Here is a 12,042-nt window from a genome sequence, read left to right as displayed (position 1 = left end):
GTTTATAGCTGAGCACCATGTTGATTGGCCAAAACGCGTCGTAGGCCTATCAGAGGCCCTGAGGTGACAGACGAGTTCTTTGATTTTAAAATATAAATGTATATAAATTACACTACTCTTATAAATTTATAACTTATAGTTAACGTGTTAACGTTTAAGAGTGTGTTTTTCATTAAAATACGTACTCTGGATCTGAGCATCATGTTGATTGTCTGAAACGCGTCTTGTCCGCCCATTGTTGTTGTTGTTGTTGTTGTTATTATTATTATTATTATTATTATTATTATTATTATTATTATTATTATTATTATTATTATTATTATTATTATTATTTATTATTATTTCCGTCTTGTAAGTTGTACCCCCTGATTCAGCCTGAAACACTCAAATTAAAAACGACTTTTTAAAATATAAGCACACACACACACTCAACTTATACCTATCAGATTTATATTATAACTTAGCATTTGCTCAGGGGAAATGAACGTTTCCGTCTCAGAGCGATGTTGTTAAAATATTATTGTCTATCGGGTGCCACCTGGCGGTTGTTGGTATGTATTCACGACTTGCCACGTGGCTGTAGTCAACACAAGAGGCGGATGTGGTTCGGATGTAGTGTGGCAACAGGGCGGGGAGCGACTAGAGAGCGAGAGAGCAGCTGGCAACTTCGGAACAGTGGGAGACGAACAACACCTGAGGGGGCTCTGTTTCTGGTCAGGTGCTGCGGCGTTCGCTCGCGAAAATGCTAACTGAAGGGATTCTGGAGGACGATTTTGACAAAAATGGAGACGCGTGGTGCGCTCAACGGGACCTGGAGCACGGTAAGAGCGGCTGTACGCTAGAACTTGCTGTTTACCTAAATTTATTTACTTATACACTTTGGGGGTAAATAATGACGACACACTACCACGAAATGTCATAAAAAGCGGGTACAGTTCAGAAGTAATTCGGTACCGAAATGTCATCTAGTAGAGAATATAATTATTCAGCTTGCCATTTTGCTGACGGTTCTTTTCAGTTAATTCCTCCAAATTTGACTCTTGTCACTGTCAGTGCCTTTAGTAACAGCCATGGTCAAAACGAAACTGCAGGATTTCCTTGGGATTCGTACAGTTAGGCTATGTACTATTTTTTTATGGACACTTTTGGTGCATTCGCAGAGTTAGCTTTTTGTTAGCTGTTTACCAAGTGCACCTGCAAGAACTGAAAAACTTAATTTGCATGCATTCTGTATTGTTCTATATGGGATACAAACAAATGGTTTCCGTAATTATGTTTAACAATATATTTTTTATATTGTGATTATAGTTAGTCCTGCATCATAGTGAGAAGGTTTTTTATTTATTTATTTTTGAATATTTTTATTACCTTATTTAACTAAAACGATTGACGCAACAAAGTACTGTAGTATAATGTAGATCCTCATTGTGATATCATGTTGCACTTTTCAGAGGTGCTTATTTTTATTGTATCACACACTATATTCTGAACATTCTAATCCTCATGGAGGATTTATTATATTGCATTAGTTATATCTAGGTGACCTGGCCAGTGTACAGATTGAAGGTACTAAGCAGGCACATTTGTATCTAGAGCAGGGTTCAGGGCAAGTGTGACTCAGGGTTATATGGGCTACTCTGTCCTTTAATCCAACCCACCGAGTGTTAACATTATTATGAGTCATGTGGTTCTTGTTGCATTGATTTAGCCATTTTGAATGAACTGTATTTTTTAAAATTCTTTTATCATATTAAATAATTGATTTATTGTAAATAATAGAATCATGTGTTAATTTGATTATGTATACTTGATGAATTGTCAAATTAAATTACATAGGCCTATTTACATTTTCTGAAATTAACAATATAAACAATTTCACATAAATAATAAAACCTCTGTTTATAAATGACAAATTGGCAAACAATTTGGTCAAAAATTTCAAATAAAAATTACCTTGGTTCACACACACTATTTTCAGTTCATGAACAGTATTGCCATGGTGGCAGAAAGCATAGTTGTGCTTTTTCTTGCTCTATGTAAACATCATTGGATACCACTGCCTAACATACTTGTACTGTTGGCATCTTTGATTTTATTTTATTGCTCTAAATTAGCCCTCAGTATGGCTCTAAAAGAAGTGAAAATTGATAACTAGTGGGAATGCTTTGTCAAAATCTATGATCTGTAGTATTGTCATAACAACAACAGTATTTATAAATCACATTTCTATCGCACTTTTCTCAACACCCAAAAACACCTGAAATAGGCACACACCAACAAAGAAACTTGTGGAGCTGTCGCTCGCTAGCAGACTTAAGAAAGAGTCTCAGTCAGCGAGTGCTAACCGCACCGAGAGAAGTGAAAAGTCATCCTGCTGGTTTCCGCCTTCGGCCACTGCTCGCTGCTGATCGTGTTAGTCTTTTCCCTATAAATCACTTTCCCTTTCTTACCTTTTAACATACTGTCTTTAATTTGCGTGACTACACAGCCTTGCTTGCATTCACCATGATACTGCTAGCCCAAAATGGCCGCCACATGCCACTATGTAAGCACACACTAAGTGCTATTTCTTCTTGATGTAGTGTGTTTTCACTTACTTCACTTGCACGATTTGCGTATTTTTCTTTTATTTGTTTAAATAAGTAATTGGCCCCTGAGTTTGCCCAATCCTGACCTAAAAGATAAGACAAAGATGATGATGTAGAAAAGCATCCTCAGCTGCAAAGGAAGTGGCCTCACATGCCTCACATTCCTCTGATTCATCCGTGTGCGGCAACAGGATGCGTGAAGACGTCTTCTGTCTGTAGTTGTTGTTCAAGTGTGTTTTCCCGTGTTTGGGACAGATCTCCATTTGGCCGCCAAGCTCGGCAAAACCCTCCTGGACCGCAACCGCGAGTTGGAGCAGGCGCTGCAGCAGATGTACTCCACCAACAAAGAACAGCTGCTGGAAATCGAGGTGACATATGCGCACATACACAGTGGGTGAGCAAGTCAGCAGTGGTGTTGACGTGTTTTCGTCACTGCTGTTTTTGTTCCGTTTAACTGCATGTGATTTTAGGAATGAGGCTGCACAAGCAATATTCTTTGTAAGCGAGGTGTCTGTTTTTGTAATAGGGCAGAGTAAAAGCTAATCTGGTAGTCTGAGTTGTTTGGCTAATTACGCACTGGAAGACGCTTACCAGCCTATTTAACACATTCCTGACTCACACTTTTGGCTAACTAATCATTAATTTCTCTGTTTTAGGCCCACTGACTCTTAAAAGTCCAGAAACAAAACCCACCCAAACACTCGCACGCTGACTCACAGACGTGATGTCACACTTAAACAAACCAGGACCCGCCACTTAAAGACACATGCATGCACACAGGCACGACTACACCCAATGTACAGTTGTTTCTGTATGTTAGCCTTATTTTGTGTGTTCAAATCTGTTTAGTGTTTTAATAAGTCTGAATTGCTGAAAGTGTATGAAAGGGGTAAAATTATATTTTTATCAAAACATAGTTTCTATATACTATTTCAACAATTTTCCATAACTAATCACAGTTAATTGCATTTTTGTACTCCTATTTACTATGAAGCTTGTAACAGAATCCGTGTAAAATAACCAAATAGAAAGAGAAATGGAAATACTTAAATGCTTTTTTAGTTTAAGATTCACAATTTGAAGTATTTCCAAACCGGTGAAGTTTTGGGGAAAAACTGCTGCAAGCTAGCGCCACTTACAGGCAAGGAGGACTCGCTTAACGTCTTCCCCCTCTGCCATCGGTCGCTTGTACTCGTCTGCGTCACGAGTACTCGAGTACTTGAAAAAAGGCTGGTATCAGCCCGATACCGATACCTGGTATCGGTAGTCGCCCATCCCTAATTATTATATGTATTGGAACATGTAAACATCATCATCAAGTTCTGATCTGCAAGTATCTCACAAAACTAGAGACACAAAATATAGATAAACAAAACAACTCCACTCATCATTAACTATATGCATTTATCATACTCATTGGAAAATAGACGTACGCTCATATTTTACAATTTTTTCCATCTTCAGTCAAAGTAATGTGGCCACCGTCATCATCTTCTATCGACTGGCCACCACTGGGTTCAACCCTCACAAAAAATGCTGATGTCATGGCACATTGAAGGAATATTTTCCCCAATATTTTGGTCTGTTTCAAATTGTACAACTTGTGGTCAAGTTTGGAGGTTCCACTGTATTCAGACAAACATTTTAACGTGACATATCCACAAAGTCTAAAGAAAATGACATGAATACAAGTTGTCGGATGTGGCGGCTCAAAGAATAAGAGCATATTGTAAATGATGCTTATGTACCTCTCAAACACTCATCCTTAACTAACACGGGTGCGCCGGAGCACGGTGATGTGAGAAGCCAGACTGTTTCCCGAGCCTGTGCTAAATTGTTGAGTAGAGCCAGAATCAGAAACGAGATGCATTGTGGACAATTTCTGAGCGTGAGGTGGCACCTCAACAGAATCTAACTATTATGGTCTTGCCTGTGTTGTTCATCAGTATCTTGCTAAGCAGGTGGAGCTGTTGCGTCACATGAATGAGCAACATGCCAGAGTTTATGAGCAGCTCGACCTGTCCACCCGGGATCTGGAGCGGGGCAACAAGAAACTGGTGCAGGACGACCGGCTGGCCCAGAACAAGATCAACAGGTCAGGCTAACACAATCTGATAAAGTTAGATAGTGGCCTATATATCATAAGTGACTAAAAAGCTCACTCGATCCCAATGTAAAAAAAAAAAAAAAATCCCTACGAAGTGATTAGGGAGTGAATCATTCAATCATTTCATAATTACTATTAGTGTTGTTCCGATACCGTTTTTTGGCCCCCGATACCGATACCCAGCTTTGCAGTATCGGCCGATACCGATACTTAAGGTTTTTTTTTTTCCCAACATGAAAAACCTGTCCTGCTATTGGTTCAAAGCATTCAAGGGCCAATAGGATATCTTAGATCGGCATGCAGTGAACATGTCACATACCAGTGAATGTCGTGCACAAGCAAGACACAAGATTCCAAAATCCTATATTAGTGTTGGAATTAATGTTATCGGCATGTTACTTGTGAGTAGTCACCGATACCGATACCACTGTTTCAATGCAGTATCGGCACCTCTGCCGATGCCAGTATCGGTATTGGAACAACACTAATTACTAAATAAAAAAAAAAAGAAAAAAAAAAAAAAAAGAAAAAAAAAAAAAGGAACAACACTAATTACTATATTGTCATGCCTTCCCAAATTGTCGTGTTCTGACAATATCACGTCGGGGTCACCAATTGTGGAGAGGCTGTAAATCAGGGGTGTCAAACTCATTTTGATTTTGCAGAGTAATCTCAAATTCACCAAAAATGAGTGCACAATTTTTTGCATCAAATCCAGAGTAATGTTGCATTCGAGGATGGTTGGAAGTCGGATTTATCCCAGTTGATTTTTCCCAGTTCCGACCGGAAAGCATTCAAGGCAAAAGTAAACAACCAAAATGGCGGTTAGTGATCTTTTAAAAAAAAATATTATTATTATTATTATTATTATTATGGTGCTAAAACTGCCTTCTCGCATTTTTACTTTGTTTTTTATTGTATCCGAGTTCAAGGGGGCGTTCCCGTACACACTTCCTGGTTTGAAGTCGGGAAAAGTCTGACTTCCCATTTTCCTGGAATGCAGCAGAAGAGCCACATTTCAGAATGTCATCTAAGTGGTTAACAGTGCACCCTCCAGTTGATAAAATCAGCAACAACAGTCAATTTTAGTGAAACACTGCAGCTTGTACTCTGTCCTCACGGACCAGATTGGATGCCCTGACGGGCCAGTTCTGGCCCATGGGCCGTATGTTTGACACACCTGCTGTTAATAATGAGACGAGGAGGTGAAGGCGAGGCAAAGTGTCTTTTTCCTCTGCACAATATGCTGATTTCTATTCACAGTCAAATGAAAAATATATTCTCTCTTGTCATTTTGCAGTCTGACCGAGTCCATAGATGGGCTTCAAACACACGTGGAGGGTTTGCAGAAGCAGCTGGAGGCACTCATGTTTGCCCAATCAGAGCGGAACAAACAAGCGCAGCGACACAGCCTTGGCGCACAGAGCGTTTCCTGTCTTAAAGAGCTCTATGACTTGCACCAGGACAGGTGCAGTGAACTTTAATTTATGGCATTGGATGCGTTCCACACCCACCCACCTCTCCTTCGTCACGGCACAGGTGTGTACTCGACAAGTCGCCACAAAAAGAGGACGATCGAGACAGACGCCAAGACTCAGAAGAGGAGCACGAGATCCTTCTTCGCTCCGTCCACACTCTTCAGGGTCAGTTGGCGGCAGAGAAGAGCCGTCGGGAGGCGGCGGAGCGCGAGAGCGAGCTGACGGCCAATGACAAGCGAGGCCTGCAGCGGCGGCTCGATGTGCTAACCGGCTGCCGGGCCAGGCAGACGGAGCTGCAGGCCCAAGTGGAGCAGTTGAGGCTCATGTGGCGCGCCGACTGCATGTCCAGGTGCTTAATGCCCATTTCACCAACAACAGTTCATTTGTTTCAGATTGTGTATTTCCATGTACACGTCAAGGAACAGCTGCTGTGTTTAGAGTGACGGAACACGTGAAACAACAAACATGCACAGACGCCCAAACTGCACAAGTGTCAACAACAGGCACACAGCACAGAAGTAAACTATTAAAAATTGGTTCTTAATGTTCTTATTATTTTGGACACATTAACACATTACAACATAAGACTAAGATAATGACTACGTAGGACCAAAGTGGGAAAAAAAATTCATAAAAGTGGAAATTAAAAATTAATATAAAATTATAAAAATATATAATCCAATAATTTTGTACTTAAAAAACTTGAGTAATAAATAAAAAAGATTAAAAAAATGTCAAATGTTGAAATGGAAAAAATAACTATGTATATACATATGCATAGGATTAAATATCGATCAATAAATAAAACACTGCCTCACATTTATTTATTTCATGCTGCTGCGACTGTTCCCCCTCTTTAAAAATCTTGTTTTTCTTATATATATTATTTTTTCTTAATTGTATGTATTTATACATAGTTGTTTTATCGTCATTTATATTAGTTTTTTTTTGTTTTTAATTTTTGAATGATATTTTTCAGTTTTATTCATTCATTTATTCATCCGTTCATATTTTTATTTTGGCGGATTCAGTCCTCCATAAATGACATTCGAACATCAACCCTCTGAATTTTTTTTTTGGCCGATTTTTCTCTCTGTTATAGTTACTTAAAGACCATGTTATGTAAAACACTCAAATGTCATGTTGGTAATTAATATCTTTATTATTTTAAGTGTTAAAGCTGCTCTCCGTAACAATTTGTCCAAAAATATCTTTACAATAGCCTTTTCGTTTGACCATTTATGACATCTACTCGTCAACAGGTGGCAGTAGCGATTCCAAATCGAATTTTCTGTTTTCAGCAGGTTTAAGAGACTAAAAAATAAGTAATTTTATTTATTATATCTTTTTTTTTTTTTTTATAAAATGGTCGATTAATTGATTATTCAAATTTTATTCTGCCAAATATTAGAATCCGCCACAAAAAAAAAAAAAAAAACGATTTATGGAGCCCTAGTTAGAACTTGAAATGCTGATTTTATGTTCCTTTCTGATCCTACATAAAGCAGGAAGCCAGACCAGCTACTTCTTCCTGACGTGGTGTTCTTCACCTCAGACGATAAACCCCAAGAGGGCCAAGTTGAGTCAGAGGAGGCGGCTGAGGAGACGACCGAGGACCAGAAGAGGGAACTTCAGCGGCAGACATTCAACGGCACTGTGAACGCATCAGATGATCATGACAAGATGTGCGTGAGGCGAGCGGAAGTGGTGAAGCAGAGGGGCATCTTGCTGCTCAACGAGGTGGACGCGCAGTACAACGTACTGCAGGTTTGTGCCCGGGTCATGTTTGGTCATTTGAGGGCCCAAGGTAAACCCAATCATGGGGCCCTTTACATCTGTATACTGCAAAGATTTTCAATATGAAATTTGATCGTCAACTAAAAAGTGTGAATGTGAGACATTTGTCATATTTCCTGCGCTAGATAAAGTCCTTCAAATTCTTCTTGAGAATGATCTTAACTCATTTGCTCCCAATAACGTGTAAATACGGTTTTTTATAATGTTCTAAGTGTCCCAAAGACGTATTTATACGTTTGTTTGTTTTTTTATGCGAGACTCGAGCATACAGAAGGCTTTGATGCAGCCTCTCAACTGCAAAGAACGGTTGCAGAAATGGTAGTTATTACACAAACGGCCAGCAGGTGGCAGCAGAGCAAAGGAGATCAACCAGGGCCATGTAGAAAAAAAGCTCAATTACTTACAATTTTAAATAGATTTGTGAAAACTGATGAAACTTAGCTCTCTTCTAATGCTAATTGCTGCAAAACGGTAATAGATAGAAACATACTTTTTTTTCCTGATGAAAGAAGCGACTTTAATCTTTCTTTTGATAGATCCCATGCTTTTATAGCAATTGAACACAATATTCTGTGGGCCTTGCAAAATCAGTCAAAATCAAGTAAAACAGCCGGGAGCGAACGGATTGCTTCTGTGAAAATGGCTGGGAGCGAATGAGTTAATCATCCAAATAATTCCAACAACATTTAATATAGTTTACCATCTATATTCTGTTATTTATTTTTTGCTGAGGCTAAAGCAAGCTGCTTTGCTGCCATCTTGGTGCCAACGAACTACGTTGGAGTGAGCTGAGTAGCTTCATCTGGACATGATGAGATTGAGCAGGTGTGCCTAAAGAATTGGCCAGTAGAATATGTGCATGTTTTTCAGGTGAAATATGACGAGCTGCTCCAGAGGTGTCGGCAGACAACCGAGGGGCTCACCCACAAGTCCGTCCAGACGTCCCGCAGTCCGTCCGTGAGCGTTCGTCCCAGACCCCGCCGCCTCTCCGGTTCGGCCAAAGACCCCTCGACTATGTCGGAGGAGCCCGAGTACAAAGTCCTCTTCAAGGAGATCTTCACCTGCATCCAGAAAACCAAAGAAGACCTGCACGAGAACAGACTTGTCAGGGACACGTCCGCCATGTGATTGTATCAGTCCTCATCCTGGAATGTTGTTCGTGCACGTTGTGCGCTTTGCTTTCAAACTATCCTGCACGGTGCATCATGCGGATTTAACGTGGTACCAAGTTTCTATACGATGCTTTAGTCAGTCAGCACTGATCCTTTTGTTAAGTCTTGTTCCCCTCAATTACTTGAAATATTGACAGTATTTTACAAAAACAAACTTTTTTTGTTTAGACCAGGGATGGGGAACCTATCAGGGGGCAATCAAGTCCTCCAAAGGCCATACATAGCATACATTTGAGAAAAAGTGTGGTCCAAAATGTATTATATAATTTCTGAGAGTTTAAGTTATAGTGTGTGTTATTGTTTTTTGTTTTTTTTGTTTTTTTTAATAATAGTTCTACCTGGGTTTGATTTTGTTTTTAAGTCTCCAGACCTGATTTCAACTTTAAAAGTGCTGCTAATCTGCAAGCATTATGCTGACCCATGACAGTTTCAAGCTGTAATGTGTGACTTACGTGCAAAGAAATGTTGGAATGTTATAATAGGATCAAAAACTGTATAGGCTGATTGTGCCGATTAGCTTAATGTACTTTTTTTTTTTTTTTTTTTTTCTTAAACAGAGTGACACACTTTGGAACAAGGACCCATGAACGCTTTGCACTTTTACGTTATTTATTTATTTGGACTGATTTTTTTTAATTTATATTTTTGTTGCTACAGTTAATAGAAGTGACTGAACGGAAGTGCTAACACATGCAAACATCATGGATGTAAATAAATAAATGGAAAAATAATTGATTGCCTACTACTACTACTTTTGTCTAGCTTGTTAACATAACCACTGCACTGGCAGTGTTAAACATGTTTGTACATTTGTTAGCATTTATTTTTTATTTTTTTATTTTTACCAGAAATAATAACCTAAAAAATGTTGGCGAGAGGAAAAATACACAAAGCTGATGGGGTGTAAATGATGAAAGTCGGAGCGCCGTTTGCAATAGTCAATGTATAGGCAAGGCAAGTTTATTTGTATAGCACATTTCATACACAAGGCAACTCAATGTACACAAGGAAAGAGAACACGTAAGTATCAACAAACACATAGTTAACATTCAGAGCAAAGAAGAGAAAACAAAAGTAGGTTACAAAATTTACTAAAAGAACATACATTGACAATGTTAAAATAAACAGCAAACTTTAAAAACATTTAGCGCAAACGTTTAAAATAATAATTAAAAGGGAAAAACAATTAAAACTGTTTTTAAAGTCCTTTTAAAGTTCTTTAAAAGTCTTTAAAGGTATGAGGGGAAAAAAAACAAAGTTTTCAACTTGGATTTAAAAGCATTTACACTCGGGGTTGACTTTGCTTCTGTTGGTAGCCTATTCCATTTGTGTGCAGCATAACAGCTAAATGCAGCTTCACCATGTTTGCTTCGAACTCTGGGTTCCACTAGTTGGCCCAAGTCTGTAGATCTCAGAGCCCTTCCGGGTTTGTACACAAGTATTTCTTAAATATTTTCAGCACCCAAACCATTCAGTGATTTATAGACCAGTAGCAGAATTTTGAAATCTATTCTTCAGCTGACTGGGAGCCAGTGTAAATCCTTAAGTACTGGAGTAATATGTTCTGATCTCTTTGTTTTGGTCAGAGCTTGAGCTGCGGTGTTCTGAATGAGCTGCATTTGTAGGAAAGTTGCGCCAGTCATTTGTAATTTATTTAGATATGACTTCTAGCTGCCTAATAAATTATATGCTTAATAATTAACTTTGTGTCACGTCGAGTATTCAGGAAAGACCACACGACGAAGTACCACAACTTGAAATGGATGGTAACATAACCTTATGGAAAAAAAATGCCTGTTTATCTCAATTGAACAAACTAATTAATTTTGTGCCTCAATACTCCATTTAAATGATGAAAGTTGACACAAAAACAGAACAGCAAGGAGTTGGGCGTCTAAAGAACCAACCGCCTGACGTCCTGACGCAAAACATTTTGTATTTTTTTTTTGGCAGTACAATAGCGCCCTCCTTTGACAATCTGTAAAAACACACAAACAGCCAACAGAAGCGTCCTGGAGAAAACAAAAAACCCTCAGTTTATGAGAAAATGAGTCATGTAAATTTACAAGCGTTGATTGTTTATTCTAAATACATACACAATTGATAGATGACAATCATGACACAAATTAAAAAGGCCTAGTTAGCTACGTTACAATAAAATGTATATTACCTACTTTATTTTTAGGTAACTTTATAGTGCTGTCATTTTTTTTAACTAATTAATCACACCATTTTCTGTAATTAATCGCATTATTCACATTGTTCTACTTCTGCTTCTACTTTTTTTCTTCAAAGCTCGTAACAGAATTTTGAATAAAACGCAATTAACTGTATTTAAAATCAAACGTTTTAATAGCTTTCTTTGTTCCTTGAATAAGAATAATTGTCCTGTGAAATACAACTGTTAAACAAAACGATCAAAATGGACTCAGCTTTACAGACCAGTTAGAAACAATTCTCAGAACTTCTCGCTTCCTGGTTTAGTTGTGCTCACGAGCAGCAGACTTCAGAAGGTTTGATTTGCAGGGTCCATTGAGCGAACTTAAGCAGGGTGTTTTATTTACTCTTAGATGATATGCCAAAAGACGTACAACTAATATGCTATTTGAATTTATAAAATGCACATATTACTTGCGATTACTCTAACAAACATCAAGTAAAACTTAAAGTAAAACTACTTAAAGGTCATAAGTTATAGGAAGTAAATGAAACTGAGTTCATTTTTTTTATGCTTTAAAGAATTGAAATGAATCTCCAGAGTTAATGCTTTAATCTTGAAAGCCCTATTATCATTTTAATCACATAACATACAAAAATGGTCAAGCAATGACCATTAAAAATTCAAATAAATTGAAATGTGAATCAAACGTAAAATAAATATATACAACTGAAATGAAATT

At 38.2% G+C, this 12,042-nt stretch overlaps 1 protein-coding gene across 2 annotated transcripts; it reads left to right on the top strand.

Moving 5' to 3' along the window:
* Positions 1-587: 587 nt before the first annotated feature.
* cdr2a (cerebellar degeneration-related protein 2a) lies at positions 588-9,875 on the top strand. Of its 2 annotated transcripts, none has more exons than XM_077533295.1 (7): positions 588-821; positions 2,844-2,956; positions 4,535-4,683; positions 5,996-6,163; positions 6,235-6,522; positions 7,682-7,940; positions 8,841-9,875. In XM_077533295.1, exons 1-7 carry the CDS (start codon positions 743-745, stop codon positions 9,096-9,098), a joined length of 1,314 nt encoding a protein of 437 aa, XP_077389421.1. In that variant the 5' UTR covers positions 588-742; the 3' UTR covers positions 9,099-9,875. The 2 variants fall into 2 exon arrangements, with proteins under 2 accessions (XP_077389421.1, XP_077389412.1); XM_077533286.1 differs by having other exon boundaries at positions 589-821; positions 7,679-7,940.
* The last annotated feature ends 2,167 nt before the right edge of the window (positions 9,876-12,042 follow it).

Source organism: Festucalex cinctus, chromosome 1 (assembly GCF_051991245.1).
Source record: "Festucalex cinctus isolate MCC-2025b chromosome 1, RoL_Fcin_1.0, whole genome shotgun sequence".
Taxonomy (NCBI): Eukaryota; Metazoa; Chordata; class Actinopteri; order Syngnathiformes; family Syngnathidae; genus Festucalex; species Festucalex cinctus.
Note: the sequence above shows the minus strand (reverse complement) of the source record. Positions and strands in the feature narration are given on the sequence as shown.

Excerpts from the sequence above, each read along its gene's own strand:
- cdr2a (XM_077533286.1), top strand. The coding sequence starts at position 743 with ATGCTAACTGAAGGGATTCTGGAGGACGATTTTGACAAAAATGGAGAC. Across the intron at positions 822-2,843 it reads TCAACGGGACCTGGAGCACG|ATCTCCATTTGGCCGCCAAG; the intron begins GTAAGAGCGGCT and ends TGTTTGGGACAG. Across the intron at positions 4,684-5,995 it reads GCCCAGAACAAGATCAACAG|TCTGACCGAGTCCATAGATG; the intron begins GTCAGGCTAACA and ends GTCATTTTGCAG.